This window comes from Hylaeus volcanicus, unplaced genomic scaffold (genome assembly GCF_026283585.1).
Source record: "Hylaeus volcanicus isolate JK05 unplaced genomic scaffold, UHH_iyHylVolc1.0_haploid 12237, whole genome shotgun sequence".
NCBI classification, from domain to species: domain Eukaryota; kingdom Metazoa; phylum Arthropoda; class Insecta; order Hymenoptera; family Colletidae; genus Hylaeus; species Hylaeus volcanicus.
In genome coordinates this window covers 1,524,336-1,541,217 of record NW_026533172.1, presented here as the reverse complement: position 1 = coordinate 1,541,217, position 16,882 = coordinate 1,524,336, and the positions used below count along the sequence as shown (strand labels likewise).

Sequence of the window (16,882 nt, the reverse complement as noted above, 5' to 3'; positions counted from 1 at the left end):
TTTGTGCTGCATTGGAGTATTCAAAGAATTTCATATCGAATTTAATATGTCATTATTTTATTTGGGAATTGTTTTTTTGAAATGTCGATGGATTTTTATAATACATAGAAAATTTAACAGATAAATTTTGTTGTATTACATAGCAATAGTCAAAGTATTGTTAAAAAAAAAACAACGAAAAAATACTATGTGAAAAAATTATAAAATGAGTTTGCACAACTCATTAAAAACCCGACCCTAAAGGCAAACTAGTCCTAGACAATGCGGTGATACAATTAGAACTTGGTAATAAAAAAACACTGTGATTAATTAATTAATGAACTTCAGTATCTTATTTTTTTTCTCAAAGTTGCTATGTACTCGTTTATGTGTATGGATTTTTTTTTGCCATTGTGCACATTGTCTTCAGTTACGTAGTCAGAATCCGTTAACGCCATTATTGTTTCATGGTTTTATGTAAGGAAAATATAGCACAAATAAAACCTCAATTATATCCATTGTTTGTTTTTCTTTCATCGTCTAAGAAATAATGAACACTATCAGGTTGTTACTTGGTCTAATAGCTGACTTTATCATTATTATTGTGCATCTTAGCATTGGCTTCCTAATACACGAGACAGTGAACTCCACATAGGATCTTATGATGTAGTTATGAAGGAAAAAAAATTAAACAGGGTCATTATATAAAAGAGAAAAACTTATTGTGCTATTGTTTGAGCAAACATTATTTCTTTTTTTCCGTTCATTAGCAAGGAACAACTTATTTAAAGTGTCCTATCGGTACAAAAATTTGGGTATATAGTCCTAAGTGTAACATAGAGAAAATTCAAGTTAAAATTGTTTTCAGATAATTAAAGCAATATACAATCAAGTTGGATCTTTTATTGGAGGCAATTTATTTAAACTTTTGTTTTCTTTTTAGACCACGTCATCTTTAAGAAAAAATACAAAAAAGGGTAACATTGTTAAATGCATTAATCTGCAAAAATGAAAAATAAAAATGATAATTCCTTTTGTATTTAAACAAAGAGATGGCCGTTGATGTCACCTGGAGCACCCAACGGATGTGCAAAAACAACATTGCTTGTACTGTAGGAATAGAATGGTTTAGTATTGCGTTTACCTTATTTACATTTTAAAGATTAATTCTTCTTGCAAACTTCTTGAATCAAAGCATATTTGTTACAATAATGATGGTGTGAGTCATGATTTTCTTCTGAATGTTAAATATAACTAGTTTCTATTAGCATCTACAACTTACATATACATGTCAGATGACATCTATGGAACCTTTTCCGCTTTTCAGTATGCTTTTATCAATGAATAACTTAAAAAAAACGCTGACATATTTTTGACAACTAGATGGACAAACGAAAATGTATAGAGAAGGTGTTTCACCTGAGTTTCTTGTATGTTTGATTTGATTGTATACGTATTTTACTACTTTTGCCTATTTCTTGATAGACTTTGTCAGGTATTCATTTTTAAATACCTTTTGAGGCTTATGGAAAATAATTAAAAAATATGTCATATGTCATTGCAGGGTATATCGGCCATTGTCAGGAAAAAAAACAAAAAGTATTACAGTAATTAAATAATATGATTGCTATTTTGTTTTTAAGAAAATTGTAGCACCCGACCTTTCCTCACTTTTAAATAATTGCTTTGGCTCTTGTCAATGGTTACAATGGAATGAAATAACCCATCATGCAATACTTTGTGACGACGAGCCTCCCGGTTTCGGGGCGCAATCTTCGATTTTCCCCATGCTCCAACCAAGTATGTAATATAAAATTATTCACATGTAAATTCTATGTAAATGAGCATTGTCAAATAATTCATTATTTCATTATAATTATTTAAATTTTTAACTTATACCATATGTTACACAAATCACATGTTGTTTCCTGTTTTTCATTGCAGCAACCACTCTAGCGATTTCTTCTAATTCTTGTACGTTCTAACTTCTACCAAAACCAAAAGTTTTTTTTTTTATTTTTCATTCTTATATGATATTCAATTAAAAATTGGTTTGGTGGATCCATTCAAATGATACAGTCAAGTAAACGCAAAAATCAAAATCACCACTTTTGTTTAAAAATTTATCAATAGAGTTCCTGGATTCGCTGTCTATTTAAATGTAGAATCTTTCTGTGCTCACCCTGACTTACTTTTGGAGAAAGAGGTAGTTGAATGATTCTGTTACTATTTGTCAAATCTATCGAAGCGCCGCAATTATCAGAAAGATATAGGTTGGAACGACGCGGTAATGCTCTGTCGTAACACGACCTTGTGCCAATTTCTCGTTTATACTCCACGTATGACCAGAAAGCATAATTCGGTTCATTTTTCTGATTTCTTTTCAACATTAAACAGAGTATACAGATCAGACAAACACGCATTTCATAACCCGTTTATGTCAAGGTTATTCAATCACCTATTTCACAATGCTTACGGATTTTTGTTGTTCGCTTAGGTCATCCAGTTATGATGCCCAAAAGCGGCTTTATAACTGCAGTAGCCGTTCAAAAAAATTTTTAATCAATGCCATGTGATTGAAGAAACACGATTTTTTTTAAAAAGAGCTACACACGCACTCTTTAACACTCAACGAACACACAAAAAATCAGCTACCATACTATGGTATCAAATATCAAGTGTGGAGAACGCTATATGTTTTTACATAACATTTTTTTTACGCCATTATTCAGCAAGTCAAAACCCAGCTACTATTGTGGAAAATAAACAACAGCTTTTAGAAGCAGTTAAGCCATGGCTTCGAATAGGAGGGACGTTAGTTAAAAAAAAACTCGAACCCATTAAAAAAAAATATTTATTTTGATACAACATATTTTTTAATTGTACTGTAAAAACCTTTTATGAAAACTAATGGATGCTACGATACTTTAAAAAATTTAGTCATGTGTTTTTGGTATATGTTATTTACGAAAAAAAAATTATTCTGTAACAAAAAAATATATAGGCTTACTATGAAGCGATGAATAATTACACTTGAACAAATTTTGATAATAAGAAAAATAATCTTTTCAAACTCTTTATTTTAGGATATAGCATACAGTGACAAAAACCCTAATGGTTACTATGTAATAAACAAATCAGAATTTAAAATTCCAAAGCATTGTAATTTTAAGCCATGAGATTTATAAGAAAACCGTTGTACGTAGGTGTGTGCGTTCTAATTGTGTTGAAGTGAAAATATACATTTATAAAATTCTTTTGAAGTATCAGGAAAAGGTCAAAAAAAATTAAAGACATTTCAATAGTGTTTATTTATTAAAGTACAAAGAAGAAATCTCCTCTACACCTATTGTTACATGTCCCACAGGGACACTTTTATGTGGTAGTCACTACTTTAAAGTACACTGTTAGTCACCGCCTCTTCGCAATTCTCGTAATTATTTACAGTTTAGCTATACTGGAAGTAAACTGTGTAGTTTCTTTCTAGTACATTGTGTCAATGGCAGGTAACATGGTGTTTTCTTGTTCAAAATTTATGTTGACTGAATATTTTTTTTCTTTGTAGAATCTCGAGGATTTTCTAGCGGTTTTAACAAGAGCGAAGGCGATAGAGGTAGAGGTCGTGATTCGCGTCGGTATGTGTCAATTTTGGGGATAAAACAACAATTGTATTGTGTTTTGTAGAGGCAGAGGACGAGGTCGTGGACCTGCAACTGAAATCAAAGAATGGGTTCCTGTATCTAAACTAGGACGCTTAGTACTTGAAGGGAAAATAACTTCATTGGAGGAAATTTACGTTAACTCTTTACCTATTAAAGAGTATCAAATAGTAGATTTCCTTTACGAAGGCAAGGGGAGCGAAGAAGGAAAGTCAGCTTTGAAAGATGATGTTATGAAAATCATGCCCGTACAAAAGCAAACAAGAGCCGGTCAAAGAACACGTTTCAAAGCATTTGTTGCCGTGGGTGATTGTAAAGGTCACGTTGGCTTAGGTGTTAAATGTGCGAAAGAAGTTGCTACAGCTATAAGAGGCGCAATCATTGCAGCTAAACTGTCTTTAATTCCCGTTCGTCGTGGTTATTGGGGAAGTAACATTGGAGCTCCTCATACAGTTGCTATGAAAATATCTGGAAAGTGTGGATCAGTACGCGTTCGTTTAGTTCCAGCACCCCGTGGATCTCAAGTTGTAGGGGCTCCAACCACAAAAAAAATGTTGTATTTCGCTGGTTTACAAGACTGTTTTACATCAACAACTGGCCGATCGCGTACTAAAGGCAACTTTATGAAAGCTTTATTTGATGCGTTGACCAAAACATACAGCTTTTTGACACCAGATTTGTGGAGAGAAACCAAATTCCCTATTTCACCTTATCAACAACATTCGGCAATTTTAAATGTTTCTTATAATGATGCTGTAATAAATAAACCTGTTGCTTAGGCAAAAACGTTTTTTTCGTTGTATCTTGCATTTATCAATAAGATTGTTGAACTAAGTTTGAATCATTCATTGCATCACAATTAAAAAAAAAATTAATTCGTATTTAGGATCTTGCTTATTTTCAAAGTAACATTTTTTTGTAGTTATACAGCATGTGATTTAGTGCTACTTTCAATAAATGGAATTGGTTGTTTACGATGTGGTCATGTCCACTCTTTTTAGATTGGAGACAAAATATGTTTTTATGTAAAGTAGAAGTTTTAATGAATTGAATAATTTCATTGTGACTTTAAGAAATATCATACATTGTTCAATTTTTCTCTACCTTCATTAATGCTTTTATCAAGGTAAAAAGCTATTTTTTTATCAATTGTGCTTACTTTGCAATTGTAGTAGAACGGTACATGATTCCCACCAGAGTAAAGGTAATGGTGTCAACGTTAATAGAAAATGGGAGAAAAAATGGAGAGAAGTAATCTGGCAATTTTTTTAGAAAAATATTTGTATATTGTAATTTTTTTGCTTTAGATGGTAAACAATCGAAATCGTTCGCAAATTGCTCGAAACGCAGTGAAAAAAATAATGGATTCCAGGTACTTTGAAATAAAAAAGAAAATTTTTTAATTCCATTTTTTTGTGTATAGAATTCCGGTGGAAGGAAATAAAGAGGCTTTTCAGGTCATATTTAAATCGCGACGTTCTATAAACGACAAGGATAGTAAATTGTATGTCACACTAAAATTAACAGTATATGGCGGCATGAAAGCATAGTTTAATTTTTGGATTCGAGTCGTCATAAAAAAGTCACTAGTAAATCTATTCTTTATTTTTTTCTTTTAGACGTAAATTTAAAATCCATTTACACAATCTTTCTATACGACAACGAGGTTAATTTCAATGTTAAACGATCAAAACGGTGCATATTATGAATATCCCAATGCTCTTAGAAATTATTCTAGAGTTGAAAGAACTCGAAGAAACCGAGTCTTCAAAAAAAGAATTCGCAGAAATTATTGTATGTCGATCGTTACTTTAAACATTATGAAATTTGTTTTAATTGATTGATCAATTTTATGAGTTCAGAAAAATTTATATCATCAATGGTTTTCTAAAATTTTACCGGAAAATGCTTCGACAACAAATTTATTACAAGAAAAACCTTGTGGTAACGAACTTTTAGGTAAGTTAGTTTTTGGTGATATGTTTTCTTGGAGTGACGTCTTTGTACTAAAACTTTTTTTAGAGCAAGCTCAAATATTTTGTGAAACGTGCCCTGAAGAACTTACGGATCTTTGTCACTGGTGTTTACGAACTGCGGTAATGTTAAAAAGACACTTAAGCATTGTTTTCAACTTTTTTCATTAGAAACGAAGAATGGAGTTGTTAGATGTATTGACAGAGTATGGAAGAGTCGTAGTATTTTTAATTTGTTGATTGATTTATTGTTCTTAACTAGACTTGATAGCAGCATGACATCTTTAAAAGAAAATTTTGAGGTGGAGTGTGTTAAAGGATGTCCGTTTTCTCAGTCGTATTTGTCATTTTTAAAAGAAAAAACTTACTGGTATGCCATGCTTCTTCACTCTTATTTTTAAAAACAGCAAAGAAGCATAAAGTAAACAGGGTTTGTTAGATTTTTTAAAACATGGCATTGTTTTCTAATTTACCAGGTTTTCATACCTATTTCATCTAATGAATTCATCAGAAAATATATTGTCTTGTGTAAAAACAAACAAACATCGCCCAAACGATGTAGGCGTCAAAAAGTCGAAAAAGTCATTTCAAAAACAAAGTGAAATGGGTGAAGAAGAATCCCGGCTCAATAGCAACGATTTTGCTAAGAGTCATTCAATGAAAAAAGGCTTAGTAACTGAAAAAAAAGTGATATCTCACGGTAAGTTCAATTCACTAATGCATTATTGATAAGGCGTGTGTCATTTAAAATTGTAAATGATATTTTTTTTATAAAAATGGAAACCAAATCCTTTTCAATATACAATATGTATAGATTCCCGAGATGTGTGGACGGTACAAGGTAGTAACTCTCTATCAATAAAAAAAAAAAAAACTAAAGGAGCTAAAAATACAAATGTCTTGCATAAACCAGTGACACTCGAAACGAATAATAAAAAGGAGAAGCTAACAAACAACAAGTACAAATTTACTTTTTTCTTGTGTGGAATGCGTGTCATTATATGAAGATGTTTTATTCGTAGCTCTAACAATTCGATTCATTGTCCGGACTTACAAAAACGCCAAGAATATGACTCAGGATATCTTACGTCGTCTACCACTGGTTCACGCGTCAATATATCAACATGCTCTGAATTCCCGAAATTCCCAGGAGTTGATTTACGCGACAAGTGCAGCATGAGCGATCAAACATTATCGTCGTACAATGAATTTTTGAAAAGTAGATATGCAAAGTATGGACAACATGGGACCGCTGACAACCTTACAAAAGGATTACCTTTTTTTCGAATAGACGATTCTGATGTTGTCTATGAGAAAATGCGAAAGCAGGTAGACACAAAAACAATGACTTTAGAATCTCCAGTTGAAAAAATTGTCGAAAACTACGTACCGGTTAACATACATAAAGGGTTGATGAATGGAATCTTTGATAAGAAAAAAATAGATTTATCATTGCATGTTCATACGGACGGACATGGTAAGATACCGTATGAATGCATTTTCTATTTCTAATTGTTATGTTTGTTTTAAGCACCTGCCATGTTCATCAATCAAATGAAAAATATTGGTGACCGTAATAATTTTGTATCGGTAGATAACAAAAACGGGTTTCATTATATTCCCTACAATAATTCTGATATGATTCGGTCTCAATGCGAACCATCACAAACTCAAAGTGTCTCGTATCCCCATGCGGAGTCCCAAGATATTAATGAAAGAACGTGGAAAGGCATGACCTACGATACTACCAAAGCGAAATCATTTGAAGAACAAAGTTCATTTGAAAATGTCAAGGAACAACGTGATATGGAGGTGTTGCCACCTTTTAACGGATACGCTACCTCCTTTTCAACACATCAACAGCATGGTTTCCCATATGATTTTACAGGACAAACCGCGGGAAAAAATACATTTACAAGTTTGCATACAGGATCGGCTTCAGCACGAGAAATGTATTCTAATGAGAACATAAAGGAAAACCCACATTTGATCAATCTTTCGCAAGTAAATGAACATAAAACGTCTACTCCCTCAGTGCTTGAAGCAAAAATTGCATCATCACAAGCATTAAAAGACTACTACGCATCTTTAAAAACTGAAAATCCTTATGCTTCACCGATTTATAAAACCAATGTAAATTCTGCATTGGATTCATCTAAAAATGCTTACAGTTCTTTTCAAAAGAATTCGCGCTTTTCAAATAGTGTGCAAGCTTCGAATACGTCTCAAACTTTTCAAAATACGCCTCAAACCTTTCAGAATACGCCTTGCTCATGGAAATCTGTACCGCAAAGCACTTATTCTGCCTCTGTTTCACCTGGAAATTCATACCTCAAATCTTTCAATTTTACAAAAGGATACAGTGGATCACTTTCCCCAGGAAATACTTATTCGACCGTAGAATCGCCTAACCGCCATTATTCTTCTTGTACTGAAACAGAGAAATATGCGTCACAACCACTATATCAAAACACTTTTGCCACACCGCATGTTACATCACCCAAATCACATCCAACAATTTTTTATGCAAAGAACCAAGGTTTTCACAGAACCCCTGTTTCCTACGAGTATAGCCCATGTTTAACGACTCCAAATAGACTTAACAAGCAAGTCACGGGTAAGGTCACCGATTAATTTGGCGCTTGTGTGTGTCATTTCATGAGACGTGAATTGAACAAGTTTTATTTTTTTTGGTGTGTGTGTGTATTTAGCGGATCCGAACTTGTATAGGAGGGCTTCGAGTTCTGTGAATTCTACGTTTCATCAAAAAAATTTGTGGGATAAAAACAAAAATAAGGAATATAAGAAGTTTGGTAATTATGCTTCGTACTATACTGCACCAAGTGCAAAAGCAACTGGACTGCAAAAAAGTGTTTCCAAAACACCACCTTTTAAAGGATTTTTTTCGTTGTTTTTTCAAAAAAAAACCGAAGGGAACGAAACATTTAATGCTTCCCGTTTTTACTGCGCGTCTTAGCGTTGTATTCACTTCCAAAGTTTAGTGTGATTTAACGAATTTTTTAATAAGTCAAAAAGATTATTTTTTTAAAATATCATAGAGCGGAGTGTTGTTGCACGCTCGAAAGATTAACAGCATTTGAAACCTACGTTTTGATGAATACCAAAATTTGTTTTTAAAATGCTAGCAAACTGTTCACAGACATTACTTAAGGCTAACACTGATTTTTTTGTTTTCTTCAATCCGTTAACAACTGAATTAGATCAGCTCAGCTTATAACGTTGTTTTAAACCAACATGCTAGCCTATTTATGACTTTGTTTATGTGAAATCGCACACATTTTGAGATTTACGTTATGGTACCTAAAAATCGCCTGACCTGCCAACGTGAGTTTCTTCAAACTCTTCACAATTCACTATGTCACACAGATAACGTTAGTAGGCAGGGTATCACGTGCATCGCAACTGTTTTGATGGCATGTCACAGTTTATCCTATCAAAATATTCACTTTCAAAATCGTAATGCTGTGCTCATGTTTGATCCAGACACATTAGTTCAGGAATCACAACAATCATGTTGGACCCAGTGGATTGCTGAAAATCAAGAGGTTTCTGATAGTGTACACAACACTATAATACTATTGAACCAATGGATGACTAAAAAAACATGGATATTTGTAATCGACTTGGCACTTTCCTTTCTGTCAAAAAAATTAACATTAACTAACCTTAAAAAACAAACTCCTAACACTATACACTTATCCCGTCATGATTTGGCCTCTATTTTAGGACTCACTTTATTTGGGGTGAAAATATTCCCTTCAAATGATTTTTCAAATTTTTTTTTTTGGTATCACAATATAATGCACCGTATTTTTCAAGAAAAACTTAAATTCATAGCGAGCTACTTTGTTTATCTTGAAAATATAAAAAACGGTATTGACCCAGATCAATCATTGCCGACTTGCAAGCTCCAGCATGCGACCGAAAAAACAAATGAGTGCACGACTGATCAACTTGACGTTTTTCATTATTTGATGCAGGAACGTGTGAGTGTAACGCGTGTTGTTGGAATCGCAATTGATGATTTCAATGTTACAGAAAATACGACGACTTACAAACATTCGGCATCTCTCAACCAATTATGTACAATATGGAGTCAATGTGATTTACCTCTTGTTACTTTTACGGTTCACTATAACAAATTTATTCAAGATTGTCAAGGATCTTTACAAGTAGAAAAGAAATAGGTGGGTTAATGAGTTTTCATAATTTCGTTTAGGCTGATTTTGCGTCTCACAAAATTGGAGGTGGCACACTTCGTAGTGGATGTGCACAAGAAGAAATTTTTTTTTTGACGCATCCAGAAACCATTGCTGTATCCTTTCTTACCGAGCCATTATGTAAAAATGAGGCTCTTATTATTAAAGGAGTCAATCGATATGTTGCCCATCAAGGTATATAAACGTATTCACTGCTTTTTTTATCCCCCCTAGAAAAAGCAATGCTAATTTTTTTGTTTCGTACGCATTTTCATAGGTTACTCCTCACGTTTGACATGTCTTGGGCCAGCACATTGGCATGAAAAACAACAAAATTATATCCCTACAAGGTTCCAAAACTCTCTTGTACCTACAACAATTGTGGCAGTTGATGCTATTCATTATAAATCAAGAGAGGATAGTTTTAATCAATTCAAAAGGTCGCATTTTATGCGAGACCTGCAAAAACTCTATTCAGCTTGTAAGAGTAGAAAGGTAGTATTTTCAAATATTTAACTTTATATTTTATAGTAGAAGCAACTATAACCGATAGTGATTTGACAGAAAAACGCACTCCATTTGCTTCTGGTCATTGGTATGATATATTTTGTCCTTCTACAAATAAGAAAGAAATTAAAAACTTGCTTGTGCCATACGTTGCCAGGGGATGCGGAGTATTTCGTGGTGACATTGAACTGAAATCCATCATTCAATGGTTAGCCGCTTCAAGAAGTCAACGTCAACTTATTTATTGTATTACTGGATCCAACAAAAAATTTTTGTCAGAACCAGACATTCGCTTTCTTTCCACTGTGTATCCTACCGTGGGAAGTTTATTCACTGCAGTTCTCTCCATTTTAGACAGCGTATCATTAACAACCACTCCACTTATCTGGAATTTATTAAAAGAAAAACATGTTCAATTCTAATTCTCTTTTTTGTACCCAATATTTCGTTGTTCAAGCAACAATCCTATATCAATGTTTTACCTTTACTGAAACTTTAAAAACTCTTGCTTTGAATTTTTGTTGAACAAATTCAATATGATTAGTTTACACTGGAATTAACCACACATTTTTCGCTTTCTTTTTTTTTAACAAAACCAATTTTTAATGTTTTATCCTTCTTGTAAAACGTTAAATATAACGATTGACGTTAAGTGAATAAAGCTTTTTACCTTAGACTTTTAATACAATAGTGCTTTTTCTTATTTTGCAATAAACGATAAAAACGGCCTCGATAATCGGAAATCTAAAATGTATAGAGTTGGGACGCAAGACCCCAAAAATGGGAACCTCTCTCTAAAGTGAGTCCTAGTCAATCGCCTGAAATACGTCTACCGATACGGGAACCCTTATTCTACTAGTGAGTCGCTTGCACCACAATGAAACCTTCCACTTCATCCAACGCTACCTTTTTATTTCCGCTGTGAAAATAAGTGATAAGCATAGAAAAGATGCCTCCTACTCAAACCTTTAAATTAACAACTTTTTTAAATAAAAAGGCATTAGACATGAAAATTTATATAAGAATAATAAATTTGTTCGTTTAAACTATTCCAAAAATGTTCATGAATCATAATTTCACATACTAATTTTTGCAAAAAAAAAATATCGTTTACAGGTTGGATAAAAACGCTGGAAAAATTAAAAAATTATAATTGAGTTATTTGTGCATAAGTTGAATCACATCACTAAATCTATGAAACAGCTGAATTTAAAACAAGGTATATTTGTACATTCACTATTCTCAAAAAAATGAAAATATTCAGTTATCCACAGCCTTTACATCAAACCTCTGTAATAATTCTCAATTGATTAGTTATTTCATCTATTATAATCTTAAAATTTCGCTTAATCACGTCCTCCGATTGCCGAGGGGATTCAAATTTCATTGACATAATTTTGGTTAGAGTATCACGCATAGAATTATAAATGCAGCTCCAAGTTATTCGTCGTTCCCGAGATGACGTATCTGAAAAAACGAAAAAATTTACATGAGTTAAGGTATTTAAAATATAAAAAACAAAACCTACCCATTATACACTTCATACACTGATCATAAAAATGACAAATGACTTTCATCATTCCAACAGTCTGAAATTTTTTTTGTTATTTGTAATTGCATTTTTTGAATTGAACATATACCTTAAAGAAAGGACAAGTGTAATCATAGTCAGTGAATGAATTCTGTTGTAAAAAATCTTCTCGTATAATTTTCGCTACTTCCATAATAAGTTTTTGAGTCTCCGATAAAGAATCTTTGCCAACAAGTTGAACAATATCTGATAAATCTGCTTCTTGTTGTAAAATCTCTGCCATTTTTGTTCGTAACTCAACAAAATGAGGATCAATACTTTCAAAATAAGGCTCCAATGCTCTAATATACTTTGAAAATGAGGTTGTCCAATTGACTGCTGGAAAATGTTTTCTTTGAGCTAGTTTTTTGTCAAGTCCCCAAAAGACTTGAACAATAGACATAGTAGCCGTTGTGACAGGATCCGAGAAATCTCCACCAGGTGGAGAAACTGCACCAACTATACTAACGGATCCATCACGATCAGGGAACCCAATACACTTCGCACGACCGGCTCGCTCATAAAAACATGCTAAACGTGCTCCAAGATAGGCGGGGTAACCACTATCAGCAGGCATTTCAGCAAGCCGACCAGAAATTTCTCGAAGCGCCTCTGCCCAGCGCGAAGTCGAGTCCGCCATAATAGATATATTGTAACCTTTGCAGTATCATTCAATTTTAGTTTTCAAAAAATATTTATTTTAATTACCCATATCACGAAAGTATTCTGCAAGAGATATTCCTGTGTATATAGACGCCTCACGCGCTGCGACAGGCATATTTGAAGTATTTGCAACTAAGCAAGTACGCTGCATAATTCCTTCTTCTTTTCCCTAAATCACTTTTGTAAAAATATTTAAAAATATTTTTTTAGCATACATCAACAAAAGTAGTAAGTTCAGGGAATTCGGCTAGAACCTCAGCCATTTCATTCCCTCGTTCTCCACAGCCCACGTAAATAACAGCGTCACTGTTAGAATATTTCGATAAAGCCTACCATGTATTTAACTCATTCATATCGTGTTTTCACCTTCAATATGCCTTTACTTACTTGAGAAATACATGTTTTACCGACACCAAAAGCTCCTGGAACAGCACATGTTCCCCCCTGGCAGCATGGAAATAGACAATCAAGTACTCGTTGTCCAGTAAAGAGCGGTGAAGTAGAGGGTAATTTTTCAAGAACTGGTCGTGGTTCTCTAACAGGCCAGTAGTGAGATAAAGCAAGTTTCTCTACCTGCACAATAAAAAAGAATTATTAATCAACTTTTCCTAATAAACAAAAATCAAAATAAATACTTTTCCATGTGCTTCAATTTCCGCTATAGTTTGCACAACATTATATTGACCTGATGGAGCTAAAAATTTGATTCTTCCTTGAGACTTTGGCGGAACCATAATTTTGTGATTCTTAAATAAGGTGTTTTCATATACAGAACCTAAAACATCGCCTCCAGTCACAAGATCTCCTACTCGAAGTTTTTCGTTTTTTGTGTAATCCCAAAGTTTCTTGTCATCTTATGACAAATAATACAACATAATAATTTTTAGGTTAAACAGATTTCTCTTTTTAAACAAAATAAAGCAGATTCTTCTTTTTTAGACAATCCACTATAAATCTATACCTAAAGCGATCACGTTGACTCCTCTTGGAATAAAAACGCTATTCGTCATCTCCGCAATGCGCATTAATGGACGTTGTATACCATCAAATATAGCACCTAAAATACCAGGTCCTAATTGTACTGATAGCGGTTTGCCTGTGTTGTAAACGGGATCTCCAACGCTAAGACCAGCTAAGTAATTACAAGGTTAAAAAAAACATTTTTATATTTGGTTCATGTAAAAAAAAAATTCTTTTAATAGCTCACATGTATCTTCATAACACTGAATATAAGCGGATGAATTGTCTAAACGAATAACTTCACCAACAATGTTAATCCATCCTACTCTCACAAGTTCAAACATTTTTGTTCCTGCCATGTTTTCCGCAATAACCACTAAAAAGAAACATGTTTAAAAATAAAAAAAACTCGAATACAAAGTAGCATGACACAAATATTTAGTTGTCAAGATATAAAATATATTTAATCTATAGTTATTCTTAATAAACACAATTTCGACATGAAAAAAAACCTACAAGGTCCAGATACCTTCTGAACGCTCCCTTGAGCCTCTTTATCTTTCTCAACACTCATTTTTATTTTTTTGTAATTTAATAATCTATTGTTTAATTTTCAAAAATAACCAATCGTTGACTACTGGGTAATGTCAATGTACGTAAAACCAAATTTATTGTAAACGGTCCCTATAACTTGACTGAATTTCTGAAGGGAACTGTCGCAGGGCAACAAATTAATTTGTACATAAAATATAATATTAAAATGCTACTTTTATTTACAAAAATTAATTACGTTTTTTAAAAAAAAAATTTCACACATTTTATGTAGAACAACATAAACATAAAATACAATAATATACAAAAAAAAATATTTTTTTTTTTCAATGTTGTGTCATTAACAGATTTCACATTATATGAAAACTCAGCTTTGGTAATTTATTATTTTATATTGTCTATTCAAATGAAGCACAAAATTTCAGTTGAAACTCACGTGCCAATCTATGACTCTACATAATCCTAATTGAAAGGATTAAACGCAAAAACTTAACTATGAAATAACTCAAAAGAGTATTAAATTCAACTTTTTTTATAACCCAGTAATATTAAAATGGGGGAGGATTGCATGATTCCTGCCGAGCAAAATTCCTTTACCGATTTATCAGGAGTTAATCGTTCAGATAGTAATGTTTTTGAAATCACAAATAATCTTGATGATTATGAGGTAGACATAAATCTTGTGTAAATACTTAATGTTTTTAAATATAAATTGAATAAAAAGATTATTGAAGATATTGGAAGAGGGCAGTTTGGCATGGTTCAAAAAATTAGATTTAAAAAAAACCCTTGTGTAAGCCTTTTTTTTAAAAAACAACTAACAATAGTAGATTCTTTTTTTTAATCACATTTTCTAGAAGTTACTTGTTTGGAAGAAAATAAAGTATTATAATATGGAAGACGCTGAAAAGCGTCAACTAGCTCAAGAAGTGGAATTACTTCAAAGTTTATGGCATACCAATATTGTACGGTAAACAAACAAGAATTCATTTCTATACAGAATTTTTTTTTTTTTCAGTTACGTTGGTAAAATTAACGATAAGTCGACAGCCTGTATATATCTCATTATGGAGTATTGTGATGGAGGGGATTTGGGAAGATATTTGAGTTATACTGTTAAAAAGGGGTATGCACTTTAGTGTTATTAGTAAACATGCTGAACGATTAACTAAATTCAAAATAATTTTTTTTCTTTTTCTGTTAAGTCATTATCTTCCTGAAGAACTTATACTTTCTTGGTTCCGTCAACTGGTAAATGCACTAGACTACTGTCATACTCGTAAAACAGGCAAGGTGCTTCATCGCGATTTGAAACCTCAAAATATTCTTTTATCGGGAAAATATAAAGTATATAGACATCTAATTTTTTTTTAAACACCGCATTGTATTATATCCATTGTTTTTTTTAAAGAAGCTTAAGCTTGCTGATTTTGGTCTTGCAAAAGTTCTCCGTAAGCCCAACTTTGTATACCGAATTCCTTTGTAATTTCAGTTGCCTGTGGTTTCCTTTTTTTTTATTCAAAGAACCATTACAGCAAATGGCTGAAACACACGTGGGAACTCCGTATTACATGTCTCCTGTAATTATTGAACTATATTCTCGTTAATGGATAAATTTTTTTTCTGGCCGTTGGGGTGCAAAAACATTTAGGAAATTTTGTGCTGCTCAAAGTATGATGAGAAGTCAGATATATGGTCATTAGGATGTTTAATTTACGAAATTTCCACGGGAACGTAAGAATTTCGTCCCACATTACTTATTTTTTAATACTGCCTTCTATAAAAACAACAATACTTAGATCACCTTTTAGCCGAGCTTCGTGCTACGAAGATTTACGTCATTTAGTAGATGAAGGTATTTACCTTGGTTAATTTGAGTGTAACAGTTGTAATTTTGGATGGCCTTGAGTCAGGATATGTTGGAACAGTGGAGTTTCCCACGTTATATATAAAAGAACTTTTTACTGTTATTAGATGGATGTTGTCAAATGATGTAAGCGTCTTCTATTTTTTGAATCAAATGTTAACTTATGCATTGAATATTGTTATAATACCAATAGCCTAATGATCGACCTACAACGTCGCAGCTAAAATCAACTATTTTATATAAACTAGCGTCGGCTTTAAGATATCGAGATGTTACTGATTTTCTTCAAACTCGGATTAAAAGTCAAAATCAGGAACTGCAGCAAAAAAATATGTTCATTAAATATTTACAGTCTCAGCTTGCTATGTCATATTCACATTTTTCTTATATAGAGGTAATCGCGTTCTCATCATAATTTTTTACCGCATTTGGAGTGTATGATCTAGGAATATGTTCACTTCCTTATGGAGTCCGATGACATTATTAAATCTAATTTAAAAGATTTAAAGAATTTGTAACCTTTCTTAAAGGTGTTTTATAAAAACATTTAAGTTAAAAGAGAATTTAAAAAAATTTCAAATTTTTTTTAAAAAATAATTTACTGGACTTTAAATATATACGTGTATTTCAAAATATTCAAATTCCACAAAAAATAAAAAACTCCAAGGCCGGGAATTGAACCCGGGTCTTCCGCGTGACAGGCGGAAATACTCACCACTATACTACCTCGGATACATTATTTTTTTTATCTGTACCGACATATTTAGGCATGCACGCACTTTACAACATTTTTTTTTCTTGTTAAGTGACTTTTTTATTTTTAAATTAAAAATAAACTGTGTGGATTAACGGATTCTTCAAAATCAATGAAGAAAAAAAATTTATTTGTAGTTGTAGATATACACAGCCTTTCTTTGATATTTTGTAACACA

At 32.6% G+C, this 16,882-nt stretch overlaps 6 protein-coding genes and 1 non-coding gene across 10 annotated transcripts; 5 read left to right on the top strand and 2 right to left on the bottom strand.

Annotated features, from left to right (window-relative positions):
- The first annotated feature begins 294 nt into the window (after positions 1-294).
- LOC128884478 (uncharacterized) lies at positions 295-1,488 on the top strand. The gene is made up of 11 exons (XM_054137910.1): positions 295-456; positions 525-543; positions 595-675; positions 750-794; positions 848-871; positions 923-956; positions 1,030-1,091; positions 1,142-1,198; positions 1,248-1,305; positions 1,363-1,409; positions 1,465-1,488. Exons 1-11 carry the CDS (start codon positions 317-319, stop codon positions 1,486-1,488), a joined length of 591 nt encoding a protein of 196 aa, XP_053993885.1. The 5' UTR covers positions 295-316.
- A 1,855-nt stretch (positions 1,489-3,343) lies between these two features.
- On the top strand, positions 3,344-4,486 carry LOC128884313 (40S ribosomal protein S2-like). The gene is made up of 3 exons (XM_054137620.1): positions 3,344-3,485; positions 3,545-3,614; positions 3,664-4,486. Exons 1-3 carry the CDS (start codon positions 3,479-3,481, stop codon positions 4,415-4,417), a joined length of 831 nt encoding a protein of 276 aa, XP_053993595.1. The 5' UTR covers positions 3,344-3,478; the 3' UTR covers positions 4,418-4,486.
- Positions 4,487-4,644: 158 nt separating this feature from the next.
- On the top strand, positions 4,645-8,740 carry LOC128884311 (uncharacterized). Of its 3 annotated transcripts, none has more exons than XM_054137618.1 (15): positions 4,645-4,764; positions 4,811-4,889; positions 4,946-5,010; positions 5,062-5,142; positions 5,258-5,304; positions 5,365-5,432; positions 5,501-5,597; positions 5,661-5,734; positions 5,783-5,817; positions 5,874-5,981; positions 6,088-6,311; positions 6,426-6,570; positions 6,634-7,088; positions 7,143-8,228; positions 8,323-8,740. In XM_054137618.1, the coding sequence occupies exons 1-15, from the start codon at positions 4,751-4,753 to the stop codon at positions 8,586-8,588; spliced, it is 2,844 nt and encodes a 947-aa protein (XP_053993593.1). In that variant the 5' UTR covers positions 4,645-4,750; the 3' UTR covers positions 8,589-8,740. The 3 variants fall into 3 exon arrangements, with proteins under 3 accessions (XP_053993593.1, XP_053993590.1, XP_053993592.1); XM_054137615.1 differs by having other exon boundaries at positions 6,619-7,088; XM_054137617.1 differs by having other exon boundaries at positions 4,651-4,764; positions 4,814-4,889; positions 6,619-7,088.
- A 103-nt stretch (positions 8,741-8,843) lies between these two features.
- On the top strand, positions 8,844-10,893 carry LOC128884312 (poly(ADP-ribose) glycohydrolase-like). The gene is made up of 5 exons (XM_054137619.1): positions 8,844-9,804; positions 9,852-10,026; positions 10,109-10,312; positions 10,363-10,426; positions 10,496-10,893. Exons 1-5 carry the CDS (start codon positions 8,926-8,928, stop codon positions 10,758-10,760), a joined length of 1,587 nt encoding a protein of 528 aa, XP_053993594.1. The 5' UTR covers positions 8,844-8,925; the 3' UTR covers positions 10,761-10,893.
- A 567-nt stretch (positions 10,894-11,460) lies between these two features.
- On the bottom strand, positions 11,461-14,211 carry LOC128883643 (V-type proton ATPase catalytic subunit A-like). Of its 2 annotated transcripts, none has more exons than XM_054136219.1 (10): positions 14,048-14,211; positions 13,779-13,907; positions 13,533-13,703; positions 13,207-13,424; positions 12,959-13,144; positions 12,787-12,900; positions 12,617-12,740; positions 11,979-12,565; positions 11,867-11,927; positions 11,461-11,805 (listed from the first exon to the last, which is right to left on the bottom strand). In XM_054136219.1, exons 1-10 carry the CDS (start codon positions 14,103-14,105, stop codon positions 11,621-11,623), a joined length of 1,833 nt encoding a protein of 610 aa, XP_053992194.1. In that variant the 5' UTR covers positions 14,106-14,211; the 3' UTR covers positions 11,461-11,620. The 2 variants fall into 2 exon arrangements, with proteins under 2 accessions (XP_053992194.1, XP_053992195.1); XM_054136220.1 differs by having other exon boundaries at positions 14,061-14,184.
- A 398-nt stretch (positions 14,212-14,609) lies between these two features.
- Positions 14,610-16,614, top strand: LOC128884214 (probable serine/threonine-protein kinase nek2). Its single transcript, XM_054137428.1, has 12 exons — positions 14,610-14,750; positions 14,808-14,876; positions 14,941-15,053; positions 15,102-15,209; positions 15,289-15,430; positions 15,495-15,534; positions 15,608-15,663; positions 15,735-15,817; positions 15,883-15,938; positions 15,997-16,076; positions 16,144-16,344; positions 16,397-16,614. Exons 1-12 carry the CDS (start codon positions 14,637-14,639, stop codon positions 16,466-16,468), a joined length of 1,134 nt encoding a protein of 377 aa, XP_053993403.1. The 5' UTR covers positions 14,610-14,636; the 3' UTR covers positions 16,469-16,614.
- Trnad-guc (transfer RNA aspartic acid (anticodon GUC)) lies at positions 16,611-16,682 on the bottom strand. The gene has a single exon. It is a non-coding gene; the product is annotated as a tRNA-Asp (tRNA).
- Positions 16,683-16,882: the final 200 nt, after the last annotated feature.

Excerpts from the sequence above, each read along its gene's own strand:
- LOC128883643 (XM_054136219.1), bottom strand. The coding sequence starts at position 14,105 with ATGAGTGTTGAGAAAGATAAAGAGGCTCAAGGGAGCGTTCAGAAGGTA. Across the intron at positions 13,704-13,778 it reads TCAGTGTTATGAAGATACAT|CTGGTCTTAGCGTTGGAGAT; the intron begins GTGAGCTATTAA and ends GTAATTACTTAG. Across the intron at positions 13,425-13,532 it reads AGTCAACGTGATCGCTTTAG|ATGACAAGAAACTTTGGGAT; the intron begins GTATAGATTTAT and ends ATTTGTCATAAG.
- LOC128884311 (XM_054137615.1), top strand. Across the intron at positions 5,598-5,660 it reads TTGTGGTAACGAACTTTTAG|AGCAAGCTCAAATATTTTGT; the intron begins GTAAGTTAGTTT and ends AACTTTTTTTAG. Across the intron at positions 5,735-5,782 it reads ACTGGTGTTTACGAACTGCG|AAACGAAGAATGGAGTTGTT; the intron begins GTAATGTTAAAA and ends TTTTTTCATTAG.
- LOC128884478 (XM_054137910.1), top strand. The coding sequence starts at position 317 with ATGAACTTCAGTATCTTATTTTTTTTCTCAAAGTTGCTATGTACTCGT. Across the intron at positions 957-1,029 it reads AAGAAAAAATACAAAAAAGG|AGATGGCCGTTGATGTCACC; the intron begins GTAACATTGTTA and ends ATTTAAACAAAG. Across the intron at positions 1,199-1,247 it reads TTTGTTACAATAATGATGGT|CATCTACAACTTACATATAC; the intron begins GTGAGTCATGAT and ends AGTTTCTATTAG.
- LOC128884312 (XM_054137619.1), top strand. The coding sequence starts at position 8,926 with ATGGTACCTAAAAATCGCCTGACCTGCCAACGTGAGTTTCTTCAAACT. Across the intron at positions 10,027-10,108 it reads TCGATATGTTGCCCATCAAG|GTTACTCCTCACGTTTGACA; the intron begins GTATATAAACGT and ends GCATTTTCATAG. Across the intron at positions 10,427-10,495 it reads CCATTTGCTTCTGGTCATTG|GGGATGCGGAGTATTTCGTG; the intron begins GTATGATATATT and ends ATACGTTGCCAG.
- LOC128884214 (XM_054137428.1), top strand. The coding sequence starts at position 14,637 with ATGGGGGAGGATTGCATGATTCCTGCCGAGCAAAATTCCTTTACCGAT. Across the intron at positions 15,664-15,734 it reads CTCCGTATTACATGTCTCCT|GAAATTTTGTGCTGCTCAAA; the intron begins GTAATTATTGAA and ends AAAAACATTTAG. Across the intron at positions 16,345-16,396 it reads CACATTTTTCTTATATAGAG|GAATATGTTCACTTCCTTAT; the intron begins GTAATCGCGTTC and ends TGTATGATCTAG.
- LOC128884313 (XM_054137620.1), top strand. Across the intron at positions 3,615-3,663 it reads AGAGGTCGTGATTCGCGTCG|AGGCAGAGGACGAGGTCGTG; the intron begins GTATGTGTCAAT and ends TGTGTTTTGTAG.